General features: G+C 39.8%; 1 protein-coding gene across 1 annotated transcript; it reads left to right on the top strand.

Moving 5' to 3' along the window:
* Window positions 1-1,105: 1,105 nt before the first annotated feature.
* On the top strand, window positions 1,106-27,909 carry si:ch211-136a13.1 (HHIP-like protein 1). The gene is made up of 14 exons (XM_034700338.1): window positions 1,106-2,158; window positions 13,598-13,862; window positions 14,963-15,242; window positions 15,361-15,486; window positions 16,072-16,215; window positions 20,206-20,318; window positions 20,620-20,760; window positions 21,172-21,246; window positions 21,428-21,554; window positions 21,858-22,003; window positions 22,660-22,741; window positions 23,130-23,212; window positions 23,425-23,850; window positions 25,844-27,909. The coding sequence occupies exons 1-14, from the start codon at window positions 1,868-1,870 to the stop codon at window positions 26,533-26,535; spliced, it is 2,991 nt and encodes a 996-aa protein (XP_034556229.1). The 5' UTR covers window positions 1,106-1,867; the 3' UTR covers window positions 26,536-27,909.

The following is a 27,909-nucleotide window of genomic DNA, read 5'->3' as shown; positions in this document are numbered from 1 at the left end:
ACACAACCAGGAGATGAGTTATGTATGAGCATGTTTCAAATAAAGCTATTAGTTCAAATTCAGTTCAAGTCAATGAAATAGTCTCTTTTGCCTCTGAAACCACTTTTGTTCGTGCTTCTGTAAACACCCATAGGAAATAATTTCACCAATACCAGTATACTTTCAGTTTTTATTAGGTGATGCAGTGTATCAATTCCCAAATAGAGGCTTGTTTTTGTATTTTACTGACTCTCATTTTTAGCTCTGTTTTGTTCTCCACCAACCTAGGATAATTATCTGGCTCATTTACAACCAAATGCTTCACTGTAACCATTTGTTGTTTAGTGCTGTGTCAGGGCAAGTAGTCATTTGAGGGACTGCAGAGACTCTTTACATCAACCTATCTCGGCAAAGAGCACTGAGTGAAAACAGAAACAGTAAAGTTGGAGTCAAACCAAAACAATGACCTTAAATCACCCTATCGAACCCAGTTTCGTTAAGTGCCAGTGGATTAATGACTCTGAGTGCCACCTTTCATTAGCTGTAAGTTGATATTGTGTTGATTTAAAAATTAGGACTTTGATAAAGTTGAGAGTAAGTTTATATATTTTAATTATATATTGTAATTGTAATATTGTAATATATAAAAAATATTTGGGGCCCAATATTTGATGCAGTTTAATTAGATAGAAATGTTGGCAGGTTCTGCTCTTCAGCATAAGGTTTGGATTTGTGCCTGGAGAATCCATTGGTCTCTACTTCCAGCACACGTCCTGATTCATCTGACCACACACACACACACACCCTCACACCCACACTTATACATAACATCAGGCACACACACACACTCACACACACCAGAGTGAGTCTGTCTGGAAGCAGCAGAGACAGAGAGGAGGTCTGGGAATGCTGACGAGGGGAGGGGAAGCCGAGGGGGGGAGGAGAGGTGGAAAGTTGCAACTTCAGGGCAATATGGACCGCATGCTTTGGGAAAGAATGCATGTGTCTTCGTAGGAGAGTGAAAGAGCAAATGAAAAAACAGGAGGAGAGGAGTAGGAGGAAAGAAGCGAGGAGGGAGGGATCTAAGCTGAGGCTGCAGCGTGGCTCTGTGTCTGAATGAAAGAACCTCTCTCTCCTGCGGTCTGCATGTATGGCTGGTGTCTGCTGCAGCAAGTGAGCACATGTCCAGAGCAAACACAGCCAGGCTCTGCGACTGACTTCAGGCTGGAAGTAAATATTTTGTAGAAACTTTGGTTCGTGGTGACACTTCAAATCCTCCAAGGCTTTTTTGAGTTTCATGTGTCTTTCTAAGAAAACTGGATTACTCCTGCTCTACAACTTGCTTTCTTTAGAGGATTAGCATCTTAAAGCTTACCTTTTTGTGGTAAGTGATGGACCTTAAGTTTTGGCAAGAATTGGAAGATCTCCCTGTTTCAAGAATTGTTTTGTGATCTGGGAGAGTTGTATTGATGCTGAGTGACAACAACTGAACCTCTCCACATCAATAAGACTTTGGGACATTGGTTCAGACTACCAAACACTAGCTGACGGCTGTACTTCAGATCCCTTCATCATCAAGACATTTTACTGGATCTGGATCAGTTTTACCCTATTTTACCTTTTAAATCACCTTAACTTGCATTGCAGGTGCAGACGGAATACACCAATGCAACTGTGAGCGTCTCAGGTCTCTGGCCAGCTTGCATGCAGGTGTGATGCTCGGTTACTGTGTCTGATACAATTGGTTGTCTGGGAAACAAAGACAGATGAGGACATCCACAACTCCACAACAATTCAGCGAAAGTCTATTTCAATTTTAAAACTGCTTCACTGCATTGTTGGATATAAAGTATAAATATCCAGAACTAAAAGACTGCATATTCGCACCATGACCCCAGTGACCTGTAAATTGCAGCAGAACTTTGCTCGCCTCCTTCCCTTTGTCCTGCTGTTGCTCCTCCAGGCCTGGCAGGGGTGCTGTCACCCTCAGTGTTTGGACTACAAGCCTCCGTTTGAGCCTCGGCAGTCACTGGTCTTCTGTAAAGAATATTCCAAGTTTGGATGCTGTGATTTGGAAAAAGATGAAGAGATATCAAGTAGATTTTACAGCATCATGGCAAACTTTGACCATTCAGGCTACTTTACCTGCGGCAGGTACATACGCAGCATCCTCTGTCAGGTAAGAGAAACACTGAATTATGTTTGATTAAATGGCCAAACTATCTTTCTCCCCGAGAATCTAAAAATGAAAAGACTCATATTTAGTATCAATCGCAGTTGTGGTCATTTAGAACAATACTGTTGTAAAGATAAAGGAAACCTGTGGCCTGTTCATTCTCACGGTGGAATATTTAGGAATCTCTGCCACTTGACTTCTGTTTAATCAATTAGTACAATGTGCATGTGTTGGAGCATTTAATTTCCCCTACATTACATTGTGAGGTAATGTAATCCATATTTTGGAGAGCCCCTCCGAGCCCTCTGAAAGTTGAGTTTTCCCTCTCACTCCAAAGTGAGCTGTGATGTGGTTTAGAAGTGAAAGCTGATCCCTACAAAGTACAGTAACCAACAAAACATGTGGTTTAATGGCTACGTGGGGATGTTGACATCTGTTAGACAGTGCTTACTCGTACTTAGAGAGCTAAACCACAGGTTTACTAGCGGACCTGTGTGATTTAATGGGTTAGCCTGTAATTGGACTTTGTTAAACAGACCTAAACACTCTGAAATAGTACAGTACGCTGACTGTGGTCCAGGTTAAAGAACATTAAGAGACCATTTAAATACATTTTTGGCAAATTACCCAGTATTTGGACATTCAATGTCTCAGTTCAACAAACTATTAGCTTAAACTGGTAGAACAATTATCGTTAAATACATTTTAAATTAGATATATATTTGTCAAACAATCCAGGAAGAGTCAGCTTGTTTATCTTGTCCTGATTCCTGGAAACTTTGTTTTGTATTGTCAAACATTATACACATATTCACAAGTATGAGCTGGACTGGATTCCAGATCCTGAGGAACAATGAGTTTATGAGAAAAGATTGCAACAACTCAACAACACATTTACTCTAATCTTCTTCTTTAGGCGATTATGTAATAAAACAAAGGACAAACAAAAAATAGTATGAATACTTCAGCAGAAAATAAGTGGCAGATTTGGATAGGAAAATGTAACGGATTCTGCAGAAATGTCAATAACAGAAGAAAAATGATTAGTGTGAAATGAAAGTTGTTTCAAAAGTTTTAAGGGATAGGGTTTTTTAAATTTCTTTTTGAAGTGGTGTTGTATGAGGTACTTGTCATTAGTAAATGTGTCACGCACAGGGGATCCTCATCAGCTCGGCCCCTTTGTTGAGAAAGCCATTGGACAGCATGAACAGGAGCTCGGCTATCACTTAGCACAAATTTTAAGAAAGTCAACCCAAACACTAATCTCAATGTAAGTGTACACTTTACTTAGACATTTTCCATTGCTTCCTTTTGCAATCAGAAAGCCACTTGTTGCACTATCTTTTTAAATAACACATGCATGTGTCTCCCTCTGCAGCACACTGAGCAGCTAAAAAGTGAGTGATATTGACAGGAAAGATAGCCTGCTGTTTACTGTGGACACAAAAGGACACCTTTATGAACACAGAGAGGCAGAATGAGACTGAAGGATGTTGGCAATACATTTACTGTTGACAAGTACCTCATAAAATCCCACTTAAAAAAACCCAAAAGAAACTATCCCTTTGAATTTTTTTTTAAAGTTCAAGCTCAGCAGTCCAATACTCTGATCGTACTCATAACATTTTCTCTGACATTTTCAGTCTCTACTTTCCTTTAAAAGCATCATTTCACACAGAATAAGCCTGACTAAAACACTCTGAAGTCATGTTTAAGTGGGAAAATTGTTTAATGGTTATTTCATTAAATGGGTTTTTCTATTTCAGAATGCTTTTCAGTTTATTTTCAGAGCTTGCTAATCTCAGACAGATTCCAGGCACAACCAAACTCCCCTCCATTGGCAGAATGAGCTTTTGGGCCTGGCCCACGCACTGATTGCATAATTAGGTGCTGACTTTGCAGCAAAGACGTCAACTGTGTGCAGAATTAAAGCCCAAAGTGAATGATAGGTGTAGCACCAGTTTTGTCCTGGCTCATAAACGTCAGATACAAATCTTCAGTCAGGAGACGCCAAAACTAACAGCTTCGGGCAGTTTAGTCTTTGAACTGCAAAACAATTGAAAGGACTTACTGCTAGTCCTCATGGCACTTAAATGCATCACAAACTATCTTAAGACACTGGCAAATCCTCTGACTTGAAAAATATAGGTTTCTATCATTATGGTAATTATAGCCCTCTGTGGTTCTCTCCAAGCAGAGAAGGCTGCATCTCGAGCGTAATGACAGTGTAGCGGCACACGTACGATTCAACAGTTGAGTTTGAGTGAGATAGTTTAAGCTTGAGTTCAAAACAATGTAAATATAAAAAGCTTAGAGATGACACTTAAAAAAAATTACATGGAGACTTTCATTGAGCCCATCAGCTAATTTAGAGAAACAGTTCTGAATATGCTGCGTAAGCGGTGTGGTTGTCATCTTTGGCTATTTGTTTTACAAACCTTTTGTTCAGATTTTTTGATCTTCTTTGAAAGCCACTTTTGAAGATTGAGGTTCTCAGCTCCTAGGCTGATGGTTCCAGGCAAAAGATGCCCCAGAGACGCTCAAGTTACCCCAGTGGCAGGGTACTTATCCTGGATAAACTCTCCACACTGAGGCCCTCTGTTCCGGCAGCACTGCAGGAGCTTCCTGGCACTGCTATTAATGAGATAGTGAAAAGAGAAACAGAGAGACAGGCTGATGAAGAGAGAGACAGACGGAGGGGAAATGAAGTGTGAATAGATGCGTGTCAGGGAGACAGGAGGGAGATATTCATCAACCCCTAGCTTAACTGACCAAACAAACAATCATTTCCTGCTCTGGCTTGAGGTACAGGATATATCAAGTTTCTGCAAGAGAGAGAAATGAGGAAAAGCAAGAGGGAGTAAAAGAGAGATATAAAAATAAGTAAAAATAGATGTTAAAACATACAGATGAAACAACAAAATGATCATTAAATCCCGAAAGAAGATTTAAGGAGCTAGATGAGCTTCATTAGAATAATTCACGAGTTAACATCCATGCTTTTCTAGAAGTGCAAACTTTTGTGCAAAGATTTATGATTCAACTTCTTTACTTGACGTAAGAATGAAAATGCTCAGATCTGAAGCAGGGCCTACTCAGGAGGGTGGCCAGGGGTGACATGTGCCTTCCTAGAAATCTGATTGGCCACCCCATGCTGCCGCCCCAAAATACTAAACCATGATTGGCTGTTTGCCTCGTCTGGGGTGGGACTTAATGTTTAAACCAACCATTTCAGCTGTGTTATAACAAGTTTCAGGAAACTTTTTTCCATTCTAAATGGGCACACTTTCTTTTTGTTGTACTTTAATTGTTACTTTCGACATGTGTGTTCTTTTTGGGTCCATGCATATATGTTTAGAGGGTTTAAATGTTAACTCTCTGTGATACTTTTCAAAGCCAAAAATGTGCACACTGTAATATAACATCTTTCAGATACTCGACATGCCCCTGTCTGAAAGTACTCATTTTGGGTGTTTTTTCCTATCAACCTTACATCATATGTTGGAGACTATTAACTTAAAAAAATCCAAATCCAAATGAGATGTGAGCCAAATACTAAAAATACTGACCATCAACTTTGATCCAGTGTGCTTCAGTGAAGTTGGCTGGCTCACTTTAATCCATTTTGCTACAGCTTCATGATGCCTCTTCTCTGTGTTTGAGATTCCTTCGGTGGCCTCATTGACCTTCAAAGAACTGAATACTGGGTGCACTAAATAAACATTTTTCCCCCTCAAATCCATCCATCCATCCATCCATCCATCCACTCCTTATCCATGTTCGGGTCAAGCTAAGCTAGCTCAGCAAGAGGGATTCCGAAATTTCTCTAAGCTAGGTCCAGCGAGCTCTGGTCCTTCCCTGTAATCTCCTTCCACTTGGACACGCCCAAAACCTATAAGGGAGGTTTCCATGAGGCATCCTAATCAGATACCTGAACTTCTTCAACTGTTTTCCTTTTATGTGAACAAGCAGTGGCTCTATGCTGAGCTTCTGGATGTGAGAGCTGACTCTATGTCTAAGGCTCAGGAAACTCATCTCATGTGCTAATATCTACAAACTAATCTTTTCAGAACTCATTACTATAGCTGAGGGTTGGAGCATGGATCAAGCTTTGTCTTAAGGCTAACACCCCTTTCATCAAAACCTCTCAATACAACGCCTGCATCAATGCTGATGATGCATCAACCTGTCTGTCAGTCTTGCCATCCAATTTACCCTCACTCATGAACAAGACCACGAGATACTGAAACCGAGGATCAGGAATTCCAATTCCAAGCCTGGACAGTCTTAGACTGAGAAAATAACATGATGCTGCCTCCCTGTGGGCCCACCATCTGCAAGAATTAGCATGGGGGTGGGGTACCATGCAAGCTAAGGTCGGAGCTGGGGGCATGCTGATTCACCAAAGACAAACAAACAATATCAGGGTTCCCACGCGTCCTGGAAAACCTGGAAAACCTGGAAATCAGTTGACCAGTTTTCCAGTACTGGAAAACACCTGGAAAAGGGGAGAAAAAGTAAAATGTCCTGGAAAATTACATATAGTCCTGGAAAATGATTCCAACATGGCTGCGTTTGACCTGACCCTATTAACAAAACACATCCCCATTCATTGAAAGTTGAGTGCATGCTGTGCTGGAAAAGACAGCGACACTGCGCAACTTTTTCCCCATCTTTTCTCCTTCACTTCATAATCATGCATTCACAGAAAACGGGGGTATATTGTTTATGTTTTATGGTACATTTGGCTCAATTACCGTACTCTAGCTCAGTTGTTCTCAAAGTGGGGTCCTGGGACCCCTGGGGGTCTGCGAACCATAGCGTGGGGGTCCGTGAAATAATTTGAATACATTTCTAATAAATTATAAAATTGTGCTGTGTCATTACAAAACAGCATATACACCATTGTTATGATACCATTTGGTGGCTGAAGGGATATGTGAGTCTTGCTACTGTTAATTTTCTGAAAGCGTTTAAGATCACTTACTTGAAAAGTATAAATGCTGTCATGTTGAGTCCACAAGGAATGAAATGACCCTCTGTTTTAAAGTATACAAGTGGTATTTACTTGATTCAAATTGAAGTGTTATCTGTTTATCACTATGGTACAGGTCTGAAGTGTTTACATTGATACTTTTTACAATACAAATAGTTCCAAGGGCAACTAAGAGTGCAAATGGTAGTAAGCATGTGCTTTAGTGATGAGAAGTTGGGCTCTTTTCAGAGAGCCGGCTCTTTCGACTCTCAAACGGTTCTTAATTTAGGATCTTTTGTAGCCGTATATTTTTTACCTTAATTTTGCAAAAAATAATAGTTTGTGTTGAAAACCCTTTACGTACGGTGTTTTACGAGAAGCCTTATAATGCCCAATTGTGTGCATTTCTTCTGTTACAAAATCATTCTCACCCTGATCCTAGGGTTATGATTAGGGTTAGGGTTAGGGTTAGGATTAGGGTTAGGGTTAGGGTTAGGATTAGGGTTAGGGTTAGGGTTAGGATTAGGTTTAGGGTTAGGGTTAGGATTAGGGTTAGGGTTAGGGTTAGGGTTAGGATTAGGGTTAGGGTTAGGGTTAGGATTAGGGTTAGGGTTAGGGTTAGGATTAGGGTTAGGGTTAGGGTTAGGATTAGGGTTAGGGTTGTGGTTAGGATTAGGGTTAGGGTTGTGGTTAGGGTTAGGATTAGGGTTGTGGTTAGGATTAGGGTTAGGATTAGGGTTAGGGTTAGGGTTAGGATTAGGGTTAGGGTTAGGGTTAGGGTTGTGGTTAGGATTAGGGTTAGGGTTGTGGTTAGGATTAGGGTTAGGATTAGGGTTAGGGTTAGGATTAGGGTTAGGGTTAGGATTAGGGTTAGGGTTGTGGTTAGGGTTAGGATTAGGGTTGTGGTTAGGATTAGGGTTAGGATTAGGGTTAGGGTTAGGATTAGGGTTAGGGTTAGGATTAGGGTTAGGGTTGTGGTTAGGGTTAGGATTAGGGTTGTGGTTAGGATTAGGGTTAGGATTAGGGTTAGGGTTAGGATTAGGGTTAGGGTTAGGGTTAGGGTTAGGGTTAGGATTAGGGTTAGGGTTGTGGTTAGGATTAGGGTTAGGATTAGGGTTAGGGTTAGGATTAGGGTTAGGGTTAGGGTTAGGGTTAGGGTTAGGATTAGGGTTAGGGTTAGGGTTAGGATTAGGATTAGTGTTAGGATTAGGGTTAGGGTTAGGATTAGGATTAGGGTTAGGATTAGGGTTATGATTAGGGTTAGGATTAGGGTTAGGGTTAGGATTAGGGTTAGGATTAGGGTTAGGGTTAGGATTGTGATTAGGGTTAGGGTTAGGGTTATGATTAGGGTTAGGGTTAGGGTTAGGATTAGGGTTAGGATTAGGGTTATGATTATGATTAGGGTTAGGATTAGGGTTAGGGTTAGGATTAGGGTTAGGGTTAGGGTTTTGATTAGGGTTAGGGTTAGTATTAGGGTTAGGATTAGGGTTAGGGTTAGGGTTAGGATTAGGGTTAGGATTAGGGTTAGGATTAGGGTTAGGGTTAGGATTAGGGTTAGGGTTAGGATTGTGATTAGGGTTAGGGTTTTGATTAGGGTTAGGATTAGGGTTAGGGTTATGATTAGGGTTAGGATTAGGGTTAGGGTTAGGATTGTGATTAGGGTTAGGATTAGCGTTAGGATTAGGATTAGGGTTAGGATTAGGGTTAGGGTTAGGATTAGGGTTAGGGTTAGGATTGTGATTAGGGTTAGGGTTTTGATTAGGGTTATGATTAGGGTTAGGGTTAGGGTTAGGGTTAGGGTTAGGATTAGGATTAGGGTTAGGGTTAGGGTTAGGGTTAGGGTTACGATTAGGGTTAGGGTTAGGGTTAGGGTTAGGGTTAGGATTAGGGTTAGGGTTAGGGTTAGGGTTAGGATTAGGGTTAGGGTTAGGGTTAGGATTAGGGTTAGGGTTAGGGTTAGGGTTAGGATTAGGGTTAGGGTTAGGATTAGGGTTAGGGTTAGGATTAGGGTTAGGATTAGGGTCAGGATTAGGGTTAGGGTTAGGGTTAGGATTAGGGTTAGGGTTACGATTAGGGTTAGGGTAAGGGTTAGGGTTAGGATTACGGTTAGGGTTAGGGTTAGGGTTAGGATTAGGGTTAGGGTTAGGGTTAGGATTAGGGTTAGGGTTAGGATTAGGGTTAGGGTTAGGGTTAGGATTAGGGTTAGGATTAGGGTTAGGGTTAGGGTTAGGGTTAGGATTAGGGTTAGGGTTGGGGTTAGGGTTAGGATTAGGGTTAGGGTTAGGATTAGGGTTAGGGTTAGGATTAGGGTTAGGGTTAGGGTTAGGATTAGGGTTAGGATTAGGGTTAGGGTTAGGGTTATGATTAGGGTTAGGGTTAGGGTTAGGGTTAGGATTAGGGTTAGGGTTAGGGTTAGGATTAGGGTTAGGGTTAGGATTAGGGTTAGGGTTAGGATTAGGGTTAGGATTAGGATTAGGGTTAGGGTTGTGATTAGGGTTAGGGTTAGGTTTAGAACCAGATCTAAACTTAAGCATACAGAACTAGAACCAAACTCATGCAAACAGAACCAGAATCAAACTCAACCAGAACTAAACCAGAATCAAACTCAACCAGAACCAAACCAGAACCAAACCAGAACCAAACCAGAACCAAACCAGAATCGACCCAGAACCGAACCAGACCCAAACCAGAACTGAACCAAACCAGAACTTAACCAGAACTGAACCAGAACCGAACAGAACCAGAACCGAACAGAACCAGAATCGAACAGAACCAGAACCGAACAGAACCATACTAGAACCATACCAGAACGGAACCAGAGTTGAACCAGAACCGAACCAGACCCGAACCAGAACCGAACCAGAACCGAACCAGAACTGAACCAGAACCGAACCGGAACCGAACCCAACCAGAACCGAACCCAACCAGAACCGAATCAGAACCGAATCAGAACCGAACCGTACCAGAACCATACCAGAACCGAACCAGACTTGAACCAGAACCGAACCAGACCCGAACCAGAACCGAACCAGAACCGAACCAGAACCGAACCGGAACCGAACTGAACCAGAACGGAAGCAGAACCGAACCGAACCAGAACCGAATCAGAACCGAACCAGAACCGTACCAGAACCGAACCAGATGTGAACCAGAATCGAACAAGAACAGAACCAAACCAGAACCTTACCAGAACAGAACCAGAACCGAACCAGAACCAAACTCAAGCAAACAGAACCAGAACCAAATCAGGTAAACCGAACCAGAACCAAACTCAAGCAAACAGAACCAGAACCAACTCAGGTAAACCGAACCAGAACCAAACTCAAGCAAACCGAACCAGAACCAAACTCAAGCAAACATTATTAATGTCCTCAGGTTGGTATTGAGAAAAATCAGATGAGCCAGCTTGGATGGGCTGATCCGATTTCTCTTCTCAGTGAGTATTTGCCCGGTCTTTAAGAAGACTCCCTCTGAAGGAACAGATGAAGCCAGGATACACAGCCTCCCCTCCATCACCTGTATCCTATATCCTCACATATGATTGGCCACATGGCCGCCATGCTGACCAATCAAAACAAAGTTCTGCTGTGAGCAGAGCTGGGGCTGAGCACTGAGAGAGCTAAGGAGGGAAAGGAAAAAACTGGGAGCCGGATCTCTCTTGATCCGAGCCGGCTCTTCTGATTCACTATAAAGCATCGACTCTCAGAGCCGCAGCTTTTGATCATGACACATCACTACTGTGCTTAATCTGTGTTACAATTATGAGGGGGGCCATGGACAATTTTCTCACCTGTAAGGGGTCCCTGGCTATTCTATTATCTATTTGCCATAAGTTTTAAGTATGTAAGAGATGATTTCATTGATAGCCATAGACTACATGTCTTTCAATGTAGACTTCCACTGAGAGGAACATATTAGACTATTTAGGAACTAAATTAGGAACTAAATTTAGACGGTCATACCAGCTTGATCATCAATGAAAATGTCCTGGAAAATAATCTCTGGAAAAGAGTGGGAACCCTGAATATGGTTGTGAAAATAAAAGGGGTTGGGAAATGTTGATAGAGTATACATAAAGTGAAAAGATATCAATAAAAAGTCATCATTATGTACATATTTTTAAAAAAAATCAATTTAAGTAAAAATGTCTTTAAAGTGCTCTGTTACTTCTCATTTCTGAGAATAATGTGTGTTGAAGCTGCAGTCAAAGCTTGGTCTTCTCTGCCTGTTTTATGCATGTATTTACTGATTGAAATTCAAATGACAACAAAAGCCACCTTAAACTACGTCAGAAGTCAGAACACATTTTTAAAGCACGTATTGAAACAAAAGACAACTGACCTACTTGTTTCCCTTTCTCATATTTCAATAAGTACCTTTAAGCTCTACTCTACTTGTGTTTCAGTTTTTTAAATTGGTACATCAAAAAAGCCAAATGGTTACGTTTGCTCCAGGATTTATTTTCACAATTCCTGTCATCTTTTTCCTTTGACTCACTATTTTTACTCTCCTTTTCTGGAGTGAAGTCCAGTTCAGGTTCACATGTTTACCACCCATCTGTCTGCCATGAGTCTTCTCTCTGTTACATAATGAAAAAAACATGTGGAACTTACTGTACAGCACAGGGAGCCAGGAAGACACACAACTTGAGAAAAACGCTTAACGCATATCCTACTGAAGTTTAAAACTTTATTCTATTCTCAACTTTGGAGAGTAAACACCAAATTATAGCAGTTTGAAGTGGCTGCATTGTCAGGAACAGCTGTAAGTAGTTACGTGCATTTATCCTAACCTATCATAGTAGGAGTCAAATAAAAGGCGTCTAAGAATAAAATACGGTTTTTAAATTTCAGCGTGTCAAGCTGAAGAAGACGCTGTAAAGCAGTGATGGCTAAACAATGATAGTCTTTGCTTTACCTTTTATTTAAGTTCAATTTGCTTCAACTTTAATGTGAATCATCTGCATGGCTCTCAATGGCAGCATCCTCATCTATTTTAAGATAAATCAAGCTGTTACATGTGTTATAAGTTTATTAAATAAAGCCTCCATCTGCCCCACATCCAAGTTTGCTCCAGGAAGTGCTTATATCAGCAGCAGCTCCCCCTGAACACAGCTTTTGTTTTTCACTGTAAATTAGATTCCCAGGAAGGCTCTGATCTCTGCCCAACAACTGATTTCACTTTCATGTGACTTGACAAAGTCTCTCTGTTACTGTTTACTTTATTTGTGTCTTCTTTAAGCCCTAGGCTTTTATTGGAGTAAAACCTCTGAAGTTGAATAAGGACAAAAAACAAGCAAATCCTGTCTTACTAATGCTAAACCAATGTTTTATCAAAGAGATTTCTCCATGTAGCACTGAAAAGAAGCTGGTGTGTCAGGAGTCCTACGGTTCCTTAACACTTCTCTCTCAATTTTTTTTTGAAATCCAGAAAGATTTGCAGGAATAAGGAAGATTGTCTGTTTGTACTCAGAAATAAACATTCAGCAAACATCTTCTCTTTATTATGTCTGTCATCTCTGACATGATTGTGCTGTATTGACACTGCAGTAAAGGCCAGCTAGCTAGCTGTTTATTAAATGTTATTTTGCTGCAGCTTCTTCTTTGTCTTCCCCAATTTAAAGGAAGATGGCAACCAGTGTAAAGAACCACTGCTGCCCCCTACTAAGCCAGTTAGTTACACAGGATTAATGCATGCTTATTTCTAGCACAATTTCAATATTACATGTTGTCCAAAAGAGGGTTTTCGTCAATACAAGTATATTGCGACAGCTCTAGTCACAATGATACTGAAGCGATTGCACATTTGGGTTCAAGACCTCCAACTCCCATGTAAAATATTAGAAACAGTCAGTAGAAGTTTATTCAATGTGTATGCTAAATCATTGAAATATTTTGGCCTGTAGGTCCCTTTGTTCTGTTGTAAAAGACATTTTTTTTGCTGTCCTCATCTCAACAAATTGTCCACTACAAATGGAAAGCAGGATGCTATAATCTGAAATAGATTATAGTTGTGTCTGCTGTCAGAGAGTTTACAAGTAAATAAGTGATCTTTTTGTACTCTGGTTTCTGTTTCCTGGTGATGATCGGTTAAGCTGATCTGGCACTGTGTAAAAGAGCACCAGTCAACCGCATCATGGTTTGGGTGTTGTGTTATTTTGTTCCTGCAGCTTGTCATTCTGGGTGTGGACAGTGTGGTTGTGACTTAATAACTGACTGGACCTTCCTGGGATCCATTTATACCAAGCTGTACTCAGACAGCCTGTATATAACCCAGGCCTGACCAGTCATAGTGAGGCGGTGAGGTAAAATAAGCACACAAATCCTACACTTCTGTGATCCATTCATGTCCAAAATTCAACACTAACAGTAGCTTAGGGTTAAAGTAGAACTAGAACTAACCATATTCACACCAAGACGCTGATCAGCATCAACATTTTCAGCAGCTGAATCATTGTCTTTTTGCAGGAGTGTTCCCCATACTCAGCACACCTGTACGATGCAGAAGATGCTAACACACCGATGCGGATGCTGCCTGGATTGTGTTCAGATTACTGCTTGGACTACTGGAACCAGTGTCGGTACACACTCAGTCTCCTGATGGAGGACTTGGGGAACCCTCCACAGTTTGCAAACCTGACTGCAACCATAGAAGAAGACAGCAAGAAGTTCTGTAATTTTCTGGAGCTGAAGGACAAACAGTACTGCTACCCTAATGTACTGAGTAATGCAGGTAAGGCGTACACACTTGGATGATCAGAGGCAATGAGAAATGAAAATTAAAACATGACTGATGATGGAATAGTGAGCGTGAGTTGAGAAAAAATCCTTGGCTATATAAAACATAAAAACACATTAGTAGACTTGGTGACATCATCCATTTGTGTCTGGGTGAGTTTTTGAAGCCCAGAGATGGTGGGTGTCATGTTGGAAAGACTGACTAAGCCTTATTTTCAAAAACCCAAAGACACTAGCTAAGAGGTAGAGCTAAGTCTGCTACAGCTACAACAACAGCAATATATCCCCCATATAGTGTGGTCAAATAAATAAATGAGCTACATCGCTCAACTTTTTTTGTCTGGAAACATGTTTATTTCTGCTGTAAAAATTCCCTTTTTTATATAGGGAGTCCTTGGCTATTGTGGCAAGCCTCAAGTGGTCACTCAAGGAGCTGAAGCTTTTAATTTCCACATATGATTACATTTTTGCAACTCCGGAGGGAAGCTGATTGGGAAGAAAGCACAAGATTACCTTCTTAAAAAACCAACATGAACACACAGGTTGTAAAAGACAGGGAAAATAGGGCAAACTAATTTAACACTAACAAGAACGTTTAATTATGATTTATGATCAGGCTTTGCCTCTACTTGCTAGTCTGCACATCAGGTTGGCTGGGTGTTGAAAGCATCAATTTTCGTATGGCTTTTAAAACAGTTCCAGCCCCATAGATGCCAAAGTCAGCCACCGGCTTTCACACTTGAGCCAATGAAAGGGAATTACCTTCATATACTGAGGTGGTGATATTGGCAGTGCCAAGTGGGGCTGACTACACACTCTTGTATTGATGAAGACTAAAGCTTCTCTGGTCAAAGGTTACCAAAGTTATACTTCATGGATACCAAAGACACAGTTTGTTTTGCAACCTTGCGCGTATAATATTCAGTAAATAATATGTCCCCTGTATAAAGGCTGTAAACCTAATGTATAACTTATACTCAAATACATAAACTTAAACATATGAATGAACTTCTTTTAAAAAAACCTAGCCTAAAGTATTCTTGTATTCCTGTTTTTTTTTTCTTTCAATCTCATGTATCCTCTTTTCCTTCCTAGAGCTCAATGCTAACCTCGGCTTTGTGCGTGAGGATCCAGAAGGATGTCTAGAGCTATGTTTGGAGGAAGTTGCAAACGGGCTTCGTAACCCTGTGGCCATGATCCACGCAGATGATGGAACGCATCGCTTCTTCGTGGCAGAGCAGCTGGGTTACGTTTGGGTCTATCTGGCTAACGGCTCCAGGATTGATCGTCCTTTCCTCAACCTCACCCGTGCTGTCCTCACATCGCCATGGTCTGGAGATGAGAGGGGATTCCTCTGCATAGCTCTACACCCAAGGTTCTTACTTTTTCAATTATAACTTCAGTTATCTGTGATGCAACTTTCTGCAAAATCATCCTGAAAAAAAAGGTTTCTGTGTTAAGTCTTATCACTTCTGTTTCTGTTCTGTGCACAGGTTCACTGTGGTTAGAAAGGCCTATGTGTACTACTCTGTGTCTGTAAAGAAAGAGGAGAGGATCAGAATTAGTGAGTTTACACTCTTACCACATGATGACAACCAACTGGACCACTCCTCTGAAAGGTGAGACATGTGAGAAACTCAAATTCACGAAAGTGAGTATGTTTTGAAAGTGACATAAGGTACAAGGTTTAGGAGAAAATTAATTAGTGCAACTTAAATTTTATTTCAAAGAAGTAAAAAAAACATAACAAATGTATAACTTTTTACATATTCAGAGTAAAAATGTATTATTTATGTGTTGACATGATGAAATATTTTTTCAGCATCCTAAAATCTAGTTGTATTGCCCTTTATATACCTATGTGGTTCTTCTAACAAAGCTAAGCTAAGTCCTCCCAGTCTCTGGTTGGTTGGCTTAGTGACATGTGATCAGGAACCAGGAAGTGTTGTTATTGTTAAGCAGAAGGTCCACTCTCCACCTGAAAGCCAAAGCACTGAACCCTAACAGGCTTAATGATGCCAGGTATGCATTTCAGTAGTCTGTGAGAGCGTGTGATGGTATTAAATGATCTTGGATTCCTGGAAATGTGATGTGCCTTAAAATAATTGAATTTCTTACATTTCATTGGTAAAATATATTCTAGCAAACCACTATACGTCCATTAATATCAACACTTTGTGAACATTTGTCTTGCTCTACTATAGAACTGTTCTTGAGGTGGTAGAGCCGGCATCCAATCACAATGGAGGGCAGCTTCTTTTTGGCCATGACGGCTATCTGTACATCTTCATTGGTGATGGCGGCCGAGCTGGGGACCCATTTGGGAAGTTTGGCAACTCACAGAACAAGTAAGTGTAATTTATCAAATTAATGTGCTTGAGTGGTTGTTATGATGTTGACTTCAGCATTTTCCAACACTGAACAACAAATTCCTGCAGTAGAAAGAACAGTGTTGTTGTTTCAGAATATGTCTCCATGCAACAACTGACATCCTAAAAACAAACAGCACACCAATGACGCAAGTCAAGGAACAAAATAACTCAATCATTAGACATAAACTCTTGCTTTGCAAAACTTCTGATATGTAATTTAAGATAAGTGTTTGCATAGAGAGGTTGTTAGATTGAAAAGACAAAGATGCCTATCATGTAAACTTTTATTAGATACCTTGATTTTAGGCTATGTAAGCATTAAGTCTAGTTAGAACCAGCATGTTCAGCCAAAAATGAGCTCTTGTTAATTAAATTCCAATAAAACTGAGTATAATAAAAAGAAAAAAAAAAACAAGTGAAGATACATTTTAACACTGCGCAGACTTTGGTTGCACGCAACTAATAAATTACAGCTCTCTGATGAATAATTATTCCCCACTTGTAAAATTCAAATAGGCTGAAAATCACCCTGGCCTGGGGAACCTGCCTCATATTATGCAAATTATCTTCAAAAGGTATTATTTAGTCATCTGACAACTCATATTATCATAAAGATGTATCTTTCAGACATGCCAGGCCGTGTTGAGCACTTTCTGAAATTTGCTGTGATTGGGTTTAAAGAAAAGATCTCTGTTAAGTTTGCTTTGAAATGAGGAGTGTCAAACACCATTCGAAAGGGCTGTTTAGTTATATTAAGAGAAACTATATGAGATTGGTGCAGGAGCAGAATAAATTCACTGTCACTGTCTCTGGGTAATGATAGAATAGTCATTTAAATAACTGTGCCACAATGTCAGCCTGTATATAGAGTATCCCCTCATATCTTAAAGCAGGGGTGTCCAAACTTTTTTCAAAGAGGGCCACATATGATGTTGTCAGAATACCTCAGGGCCAGTGGCTCCTATTGAGACTTAGGAATCCCAAAAGTTGTATATGAAATATTTATTTAATAACAATCATTTTAAATTTTGTCTCAATAAATCAATAACTAGGTAGTCCTTAGTTCTCCACAAGCCATGTACATTATCTTCTTCTGGAGGAAAATGTTTTTCATTAGGGTCTGGCAATGTGGGAAAAGTATTGTATCATTACTTTCCTATGGCAGGATCATGATCTAGATTTCATCACACTTCTTTTTTATGTGGTTTTTGAGACCTTTCTGACAAGCAGACAACATTTTAAGAACAAAATAATTATTTTCCTGAGTTCTGAACATTTTTGATGCACCAAATTTTGCCTTTTCTGCACAATTTCATAATTTGATCTTGTCTTGTGTCCTCTTTTGTGTCTTCTGAAGTTTTAGTGTTCATCAAGAACATTTTCATATCATGATAAAAAGATTAATTTGAAAACTTGTCAACTTTAAGAGTCCTTGTGTTTCTTCTTTATTGCCGTCTTGCAGAATTCCCAGAGCTTTGGCTTTAGACAGGTAGTCCATATGAAGCTTTTTGAGACGTTTCTGGATTGACTTTAGTTTTGTTTGTAGAAAGAAACTGTGATTAATTTCTTTTCTATAAATAACACAATTTAAGATGGAAGCTTGGGGCCATAAATAAATGGACATTGGGCCGCAATTGGCCCCCGGGCCGTACTTTGGACACCCCTGTCTTAAAGGGATAGTTTGCTTTTTTTTAAAGTAGGGTTGTATGATGTACTCGTCAAAAGCGGTGTACTATCCACAGGGAATCCTGGTCAGCTTGACTCCTTTGTTGAGAAGCAACTGGAGAACAAACACAGACGCTAGTCTATCAACTGCTTCAGACGGGATCAATTTTACCATGCAAGTTGGCAAACTCTAAGAAGCACTAGTATGGCATAAGTGTGTGTTGTACTAAAAAATGTAAGTGTTTAACTTTGCCATTAGAAAGCCCATTTGGTTTTGCAAAGCACACTGCAAACATAACACGTGATTCTCCGCCTGCAGTACACTGATCAGCTATTCAGGTCTGATGGCTTCAGAAGAGACAAAATACAGCCAAAAAAAAAAAAAATCGGAGATTCTGACAGCAACATGTAATTTACTTTATCAAAATACAGTGTCAGCTGTTGAAGAAGACGACTGAGCTGAAATGACAAAACTATACTGCCATTACTGTGTCAGACCCATAGATGTTTTGAATTTATTGTTCAAATTCTGTCAAACTAAGATGTGAAAATATAAATATTCACAATCTATCAGTGTATGGGGCAAAAGTCAAGCTTGCTTGCTTGCACATCAGGGACCCAAATAGCTCAATGTGCTGCAGGCAGAGGAATAATAATGTGTCACATCCATGATTAGTGCAAAAACGAATGGGCTTTTTAATGCAAATTAAAGTGCTGAAAATAGAACATACACTTAAATCAACATTAGTGTTTGGGTTGTAGTTTCTTAAAATGTGTTTAATTATATGGTAGAGTTGGCCCCTTTGTCTGGTTTCTCAGAGGGGCTGAGCTGACTGGGATCTGCTGTTGAAAACACACTTATGACAACTAACTCATACAACCCCACTTAAAAATATATATATTTAACTTCAAATAGCATATGTTATCGTTATCATTTCCAATTTTTCATCTGAATTTGGTAGCAGGAGAGGACCTGTTCACTCTCAGGGTTTAGAAAAAACAGTGACAGTGTTTACTGTCACTGTAATTAAGTTTAGAAGCAAAGCAGAGGTAGCATGATGTGTTTGTGCCAGGAGCAATGCACACATAGTAGCTTTTATTAAAAAGGGACTTCAGGGCATTATTATTATTATTTTTACCATGTTGATGGACATAAGTTACATCTCAAACCCACATGAGCTTTATATTATAACTACTATTATTCATTTATTAAATAGGCTTGTTGTATCCTTGGGCAATGTGTGTGTCTGTGTTTATTTTTACATGGAAACACTGTTTGTGTGCTGCACAAGTGTGTGCTATTAAATGTGCTATTTAATTTTTCATTCATTCTGCAGAAGAGTACAATTCTCATATGCATTGTCAGTTGATCAGCTTTCAGTGACTTGAATGTTAAATACAACCAAAGGCTGAAAATGCTAATATTATTGCTCATTAGCATCATGTGAACTGCCAAAATTATCCCAGGACATCACACACGATAGTTATACTGAGGACTGTGGACTTGTTCAATATTTGGAAACTACTAGTTGTACTAATATATAAAATGTATAACACATTTTAATCAAAAATGGATCTCCTTCTTGGTTTAGAGCTGAACTGAATTGTTCATGGTACTGTTTGTGTAAACAAAACAAAGGATGTTGTCACTTTTTCTTCAGACAGTCTGAGTTTAGCTCTTTACCTTTCTCTGAGGGCTTTTGTTGACACGCCGTATTAGCTGTTCTTGGAATGAGGGAGGAAACACCCCGCCAAGTCTAATATTGACAGTACACACTGTGGACTGCCACACACTGGTATGTGGAGGGGAGAGACAAACAAAAGAGGAGAGGGAGAGTGAAAAGTGGGACTAAAAAAAGGGAAAGAGAGGGTTATAATAAGGAGAGAGTGGACATGACAGAGAGAGGAGAAAGTGTGAAGGGAAGGAGCGGCTGAAAAAGGTAAAGTAGGGTGGCAAGGAGAGACAGAAGGAACAACATTTAGGGAGTTAGCTCAGATGGATGTACGAAGATGAAGGCAAAGATGGGTGTTCAGTTGGAGAATATTCGGGAGTATGATTCGCAGAGTACCACTCAGGCCTCCTGAAGACATCCAGTAACTGAGGATTGTTGTGCCAATATATTTTTAAAGCGCAACTCCAATACTTCACATTTGTAGGGCCAAAGAGTTTTGAGTTTGGAGAGATGAAACCCAAGTTAAAAAAGATGACAAAAGATCGGTCCAATCAGTCAGTCAGTGTGCTCAACCTTGAAACTTCCTGCAATCTTACCAACTCTCTCATTTAATTTCTGTGTCAATTAGGTCAACGCTTCTTGGCAAGGCGCTGCGCGTTGATGTTGAAGACAACGATGATAGTGCCCCATACAGCATTCCTCCTGACAACCCCTTCTTGGAGGAGAAGGAAAGTAGACCAGGTAAATCCTTTAAACAAGCTCTTAAATTGTTGAACATGTGATTTAATCCCGTGCATTTTGAGATGAACTAAACACTTTAAATGCATAAACACAACAGTAAATACTTATCTGCAGTAATAAAGATAGCATGTACATGATTAAGAGTTCACAAACAAATGCAGAGGGATGCTATCTTCTCCTCCTGAATAAAACTTGGCATGGTAAATGTGTGATCATTCCAAAAATGTGGCTTTGGTTTCTGTATTCAGCAAGAAATTCATGCTGTGTCAGGGTTTAATTGTTCCTCTTCCTTTCTTTGCAGAGATTTACGCCTATGGAGTTCGCAACATGTGGCGCTGCTCCATTGACCGTGGTGACCCCATCACAGGCCGTGGAAGAGGCAGGATGTTCTGTGGTGATGTAGGCCAGAACAAATATGAAGAGGTGGACATCATCTCTAAAGGCACGCTATTTTTTTTATCAATATGACATTCACAGTGTGCAGGATCATTTTCACTTCTGCTAAGGTATATATCTTCATTGATAAAAGCTGTGATTGTCCAGTCATCGTCCCACTCGTCTTGTGCAGAAAAACTCGGGGACCACACAGGCACTGAGTCACGCACACCATAGTTTAATCTCGGTTTGTCCCTAACAATTACGTTGAAAGGGATCTGGTTATAGCAATCCCCAAAAAGACATGCAATAAACATCAAATTAAAGCTGGTGAAGAGTACTCGTCGTGTTTGTTCCCAGCTGAACAATACTTCTAAAGATCCACAGCTTGTTTACTACTCTTTTAGGCAAATCTTTTTAGACAGACTTTTACAACTGTCTGAGTGGTTGCACTAACTTTGTCGATTCATGTTTATAGGAGGCAACTATGGTTGGAGGGCCAAAGAAGGCTTCAGCTGCTACGACCGCAAACTCTGTCAGAACTCCTCGCTAGGTGAGACCGCTTTCTCAGTGCTTTCACTAACTAGCATCACTTTTAAACGCAACCAATGCCTTGTGATTTTAAACACAGAGTAACTATCTAAATGCCTCTAGTCATATTCCTAGTTCTTCATTTTTGAACAGTGTTTTAGTTATGGTAACGAAGTGGGAACTGACACATTGTTTGTGTCTAGATGACATCTTGCCTATCTTTGCCTACCCGCACAAGTTGGGGAAATCAGTGACTGGAGGATACATCTACAGAGGCTGTCAGATGCCCAACTTGAACGGTCTCTACATCTTTGGCGATTTCATGAGCGGGTATGTGTTTCTGCCTCAGTATACACTTTTGAATCAGACATTTTGTCTCTGCCCATCACTGCAGACCAAGGGTGCAATATAAGAGTGTAGTGATAGTTGCAAAATATCCACGTTGTGTCTTTCTGATTGTGGATATTGTAGAAGAACCTAGTACTGCCACTGAGACATCAAGTAACAGAGGGGTGGTGGCAGGATGTGTGTTGAGGTGCATTTATACTGCAATATCCTGCCCATGCTTGATTTCATGTGTGAACCAAAGTTTGCATTGGCTGAGTGATGGTCTTGGTATCTCTTTCTGTTCAGGCGCCTGATGTCCCTGAAGGAAAACGTCAGCACAGGTGAATGGCAGTACAATGAGATCTGCATGGGAAGAGACCAGACCTGCAAGTTCCCCAAACTCATCAACAGCTACTACAAATACATCATCTCTTTTGCTGAGGATGAAGCAGGTAACACATTTTCCTCTGCTTGTGTATTTCATTTGCTACAAGTAAGCACAACACACAATGTGTAATTAAAAGTACGACATAATGAGGTGATTGGACAACTGATTTTCCTTTGAAGATGGTTATACACATAAAGTGAGGTGATTTGGGTAAAGGGTTTGTTTGTGTATGTGAAACTGTGCATAATATTAAATTACCACTAAACTCCTTCCATTTCTCAGGAGTTAAGAGGACCCTGGAGGGATTTATGTTTGAAGTTAAATCTGCTTTGAATTAAAGCGACTGCTGATTTACCAGCGAGAGTGTTGCACACATACTGCGCTGGCCTTAAATAATCTCTCTCTCCCCTCTGAGACTGACGTGGAGGAGATTTAAGTAGAAAAGTTCAAGCAAAGTCCAAATCCTGTCACTGTATAAACACCCTTTGTAAAACGTTATGCGTCCTCTCTCTTTTTTTCCCTGTTTCGCTTCAACTTCCATGCTGGTAAATATCTGCCCCCTCTTTCTTCTTTTCTCCTTGCAGTTCACCTTTCTTCTTTTTCTTTCTTGCCAAAGTTCTTCTCTCTGTTTTATAAATAGCAGTGTGTCTTTCTTGGCTTTAACTCTCCACATATTGCTGTCCACATCACTCTCTTCTTTTCCTTTGTCCATCTTTCTAGGTGAACTGTATTTCTTGGCCACTGGAACCCCGAGCGCCACAGCCAGAGCAGGAATCATCTACAAGATAGTGGACCCCTCAAGGTATCCTCAACAGACATCACACCCATAGTGTTTTGTTATATAAAATGTATTGCTGAGCGAAAGTAACACTTTGAGATTATGAACTACAGATCAACTAGACCGTAACTTGTGTTATAAACTCAACTAAAGGCCTGTCTAATCTCATAACAGAATAACTTTATGATGGTTTTTTTAGATTTCCACAGAGGGGACATGTCCAAAGCCAACCTAAACTGACGTAGTTTTAACACCCTAGCATAAAGACAACTCCTTCAAGTCCAGTATTCTTTGCAAAATAGAGCCAGAGACTGACAGAACACTACTTTTAGGCCCGCAACTATATTGATTTATATCAAAAAGCATGTACTATCTTGCATACATGTGTTGATTAAATCCTTTATTCTTGCAGGCGAGCACCACCAGGGAAATGTGCTATCAAGCCTGCACCTGTTAAAATAAAAGGAAAACTGATCCACTTCCACCCGAAAGAAGGTAATAAAAACGACTCTTATTGCATTTCATAAGAATCAACTCCCAGCCATTTGCATTATACCAAACCCTAATCCAATTATCTTTTATTGATTTACTCATCATGCAGCTCTGAGTTATGTCACTTGGATATGTGCATCAAGTATATACAATATGTCTGCATTGTTTTAAAAAAAAAAAACGTGTTATATTTTATTTCTTCTTCTTTTTTTCAGAGTTTGTTATCAACAAGAAACCAACCACCACACCTGTCCCCAGGACAACCACAACCACAAAAAAACCACCAAAAAGAAAGTCAACGTCCATAAAAATTATAAAGCCACCAATGCCAACAAGGAAAACGACAAGAAAAACATCACTTTCGCCACCACCAACAGTAGCAACAACAAGAAAAACTCCACCACCACCACCACCACCACCAACAACAACAACAACAACAGTAGAAACAACAAGAAAAACAACTTTACAGACAACAAGAAAACCACCAACAAGAAAACCACCACCACCACCAACAACTATACCAACTATAAAAGCAACAACAACAATAAAAACAACTCCAGCAACAACAATAAATCCAACAACCATTCCAACAACTGTCCAGGGGGCCATGGCAACAACACCAGCCAGAACCACACCCACTGGTAGGCCTACTGGTGTACCTGTTAACACAGCCAGCTCTACCCATTACCGAAACACTAAATCACCTGCACACACAACTGTTAAGTCAACTGTTAGCGCTGTAAATGAACCCAGCAGCAGACCAGTGCGGGGAGAAGCCACCAGTATCAAACCAGGTGGTTTCACCCTCTGTGCTTTATTTTTGCTTTACATCTTAACATGCTTAGCTGAGTAACACTTGACAGTATCCCCATGCAATTTACTTTTCTGCAATCAATACTTTCATTTTGCGACTTTGGTAAAATCACTGAGCTTTTAAATCAACAAACAAATCAAATATCAGTTGAAAATAATTGATACAATGATCATCACAGCAAGGACTTTACATTACAGGTCATATCATATCTCAAAATAATCAATAGAATTATCACAGTACAAAATCTGACAACTTGAATTGTTTGGCAGCTAAGTCTTCGTTAATTTACTGTAAATATGGCAGTTTGTTTGTTTATCAAGAACATAAAGTGAAAACTGCCAGAACTACTCTATTGCAATTTAATGATATGAGATGAGGTACTGAGTGCTCAGGTTTTAATGCATAAGTCTAGTATGGTAAAGATATAAAGAAATTATTTGGTGAGAAATTATAATACTTATAATATTGATTTTATTTGTGAAGCACTTTCAAGCAAGGAGCACAAAGTGCTTTCCTGAAACAGCATAAAAAAACATACCAAGAAATACCGACACAAAAACGTACGCAGCGTATCGACGATTAAAGAGAACTTTAGTTTAAATCATCATTAAAGAGCTTGATTTAAAGAACGACTAAACCTATGGATATATTCTATTGTTTTGTAGTGAGATCAAGTAGTAATTGTAACATGCCCATTGATGCAATTTAATTCTTAAACTTTTGTTTCTAGTCAGTTTTGCACTTTATTTGTAACATCTCTGCACTACAAAGTAAAAAAAAGTAAAACATAGAAACCACTTTGATCATCTTTTTAGAAAGATAAACATATAAGTACTAATCCTATTGAATTTGTTGGAAGCTTGAATTAGTAGCATTTCAATGTCTCAACTTTTTCTTATTTTCTAATTACAAACAATGAGCAAATAATAGATTTGCCTGTACAAATCAAGTAGATGGTTAGGATGAGCCTTTTGCACAAGCTTGTGTCAAACTCAGGTACAGAGGAGTTAGCTAAAGCTGAATTCTTACCTGCGTGTTATTCTTTGGCTGGTACAAGAGTCGAGAGCAGGATAAATGGTGCTTCTTTATGTGTTGGGTATTTGCACTACTTTGATTTAAGTCAGGTACTTTGGCTTTATTTATTTTAAATAAATGATTCTGCATCAGATCAGTTTGGACATTCATCTTTGTGTGCCTGTGTTTATGTCGTTTTTTTTTTTAAAACTGCATTTAAGGATAACATTGAGTGTTTATCTCGATAGCAAAGTCTGTACTTCATAAGTCATATTTTTTTTCTGAATTACAAAATAGTTTAAGAATTGTTCATCATTAGAAAGTACCCCTTTCACTATTTATAATGTTGGTAGAGATCGGTGCCACTCTTGTAACAGCAAACCGAGCCTGTCCCTGTCCATAGGAAACAAAAGCATGTTGCTAAGTTCCTAAAACCAACTATTCAACAAGTTTTATGTTTTATGTTTTATGTTTTTATTTTTAGTGACTTCCTGGAAACTTGAACACTTTGATTCTAATCTGTTAAAACCTAACCACATATAATTTTCAACAGAAAGCCATTAGTTGGATTTTTGTTACCTTTGGATGAACTCAGGCTATCCTCTTGTTTTTGTCTTTGTGCTACGCTGAGCTAACCTGCTGCTGGAAATAGCTTCATCTGTACAAACATAAAAGTGGCATCAATCTTGGCATCTTAATCTTGCTTTGATATTGAATTAACCTTTTCAGTAATTAAACTAAGGAGGAAAAAATATCACATTTAACAACATTTATTCAAATAAAGAGGGTGATTCTGTCTCCCTCAGGTTATCGCACAACCGTCATGACTGCAGCCTTCCCAAAGATTGCTCAAACCCCAATCACCACCACACCCCCAACCAGGAGACATGGGAAACCCCTCCAGTACCCCCAAAGTACCACCTCCGAACCTTTATCCTCACTACAACCCACTCCTCCCTCCACACGGCCGCCATATTGGAGCCAGAAACCTACAGCATCAAGCTTCAAGCCCCAGAGACCACCATTAAACACAACGCTGCCTAAATCTCAGGAGGAGAGGCTGTGGCTTGGAGTGAAGCTGGAAAGCACCAGAGAAGGTAACCAAATATTTAAAAGGACTCGAGGAAGAGAAAGAGCCCACGGGTACAAAGGAGGAAGAGGAAGAAGGCTACGGGCTGGCTCAGTGCGACTGGTGAGCCCTGATGGTTTATCAGATAGAGGACGAATTGAGATCTTTTTCCGTGGAGAGTGGGGGACAGTGTGCGACGACCTTTTCAACAGCAAAGCAGGTACTGTAGTGTGCAGACAACTCGGCTTCAAGACCGCATTGGCTGTGATGAAGAGGGCCGCTTTAGGGGAGGCAGACAGGAGTGTCCGGATCCTGTTGGATGACGTGGAGTGTGAGGGCGAGGAGGGATCACTGCTACAGTGCAAGAGATCCAGAGTTGGGAAACATAACTGCACACATGGAGAAGATGTGGGGGTGATATGTGGTTAGCACAGAGAAGTGAAAGCACATAGAAGTAAAGTATAGGAAGAGGAGGAGAGGAGGAAGATATCACATAAAGGAAGTGACTGGAATAAACAGAAGAGAGGAGGAAAGTTTTGAATAGAGAATGCATATTTCTAAGCATTAACTTGAGTGATGTCAATTTGCTTACATTCCCATGGATTTTTTTGTAAGTTTTACATATTGTAGCTTTACTCTCTTCCACTGCATATGGCGAGGAATGTTGATGTAAAACAAGTACTTGTTGTGTGTTTTTGAATGCCCTATGCTTCTACATATCTCCTGAACTCACTCAGTCCCATTTGGTATTCTAACACCAATTATTTTAGATTATCAACACATAAATTATCCTTTGTGAACTTGACTTTAGTGGAATTGCTTGTGAAATCTTACTAAACTGCTTAGACATGTTAAGATTGACCAATCATCCAATTTCCCCTGCATGTGTTGTTATGTAGTCATCAAACTGGGGCTCTCATCATTTTGGATTTTCACCTCATGGGTACTGGGGCCATACAAATTTGTAGTAATGTTATCACATTATTCATGGCAAAATTGATAACACTATCAGTCAAATGAAGGAAAGGCATGACAAGGGTATGGCAACACTTCAAGAACTGAAATGCAATAGACTTACATCAATATTTTTGAATGATTTTCAAAGTTAAGTTTATCCACATCATCCAAAGACAGTCAGAAAACGCCAGAGAAGTTCTGAAGAGACTGGTCAACTGTTTTACAGGAGATAAAATAGCATTGAATAATCAACATGTTATCTAGTCGAGCCTTTCTCTTGTTTAAGTAGGCACTTAACATACGTTATCCTGCACTCTCTTTTGGGTTGATCTTGGTTAAGACAGCAGTAGAAGACTGACTATTGAGAAGTACAAGTGCAAGTACCCAGTTTGTGATGTTTGTGGTGTTCCATCTCCAATCCAAACTTCTTGTCTCACAGCCCTCATTTTTCATGGATATGAACATTTTGATTGATCAAAAACTGCCGACATGGACTGAGTGAATCTTGGAGAAACTTTAATACCTTTTATATTCTGGTTGTTTGGTTTTTGTTCTTAAAGGCTTTCCTGATCATGCAGAACAACTAACATCCTGTTGAAAAATCTATGTTGTAAGAATATATTTGTATTTTTGTAACGCATCATTTCAGCAGATTTATTTTCCAAAGAAGGTTTTATATTTTGCATTTGAATACCCTTTTGAATGTAGTTTTAAGATGAAACAATGTAAAGAGTTTTTTCAACGAAATGCTGGGCATTCTGTACGATGAATGTAATAATGTTTCCAGTGTTATAATAGGAGTTATGAAGGCACAGAGTGCCTGCAGTATGTATAAAGTTTGACTGC

The sequence above is a fragment of the Notolabrus celidotus genome, chromosome 14 (assembly GCF_009762535.1).
Source record: "Notolabrus celidotus isolate fNotCel1 chromosome 14, fNotCel1.pri, whole genome shotgun sequence".
Taxonomy (NCBI): Eukaryota; Metazoa; Chordata; class Actinopteri; order Labriformes; family Labridae; genus Notolabrus; species Notolabrus celidotus.
The sequence above is the reverse complement of the archived record's forward strand: the minus strand, read 5'-3'. Positions and strand labels throughout refer to the sequence as shown.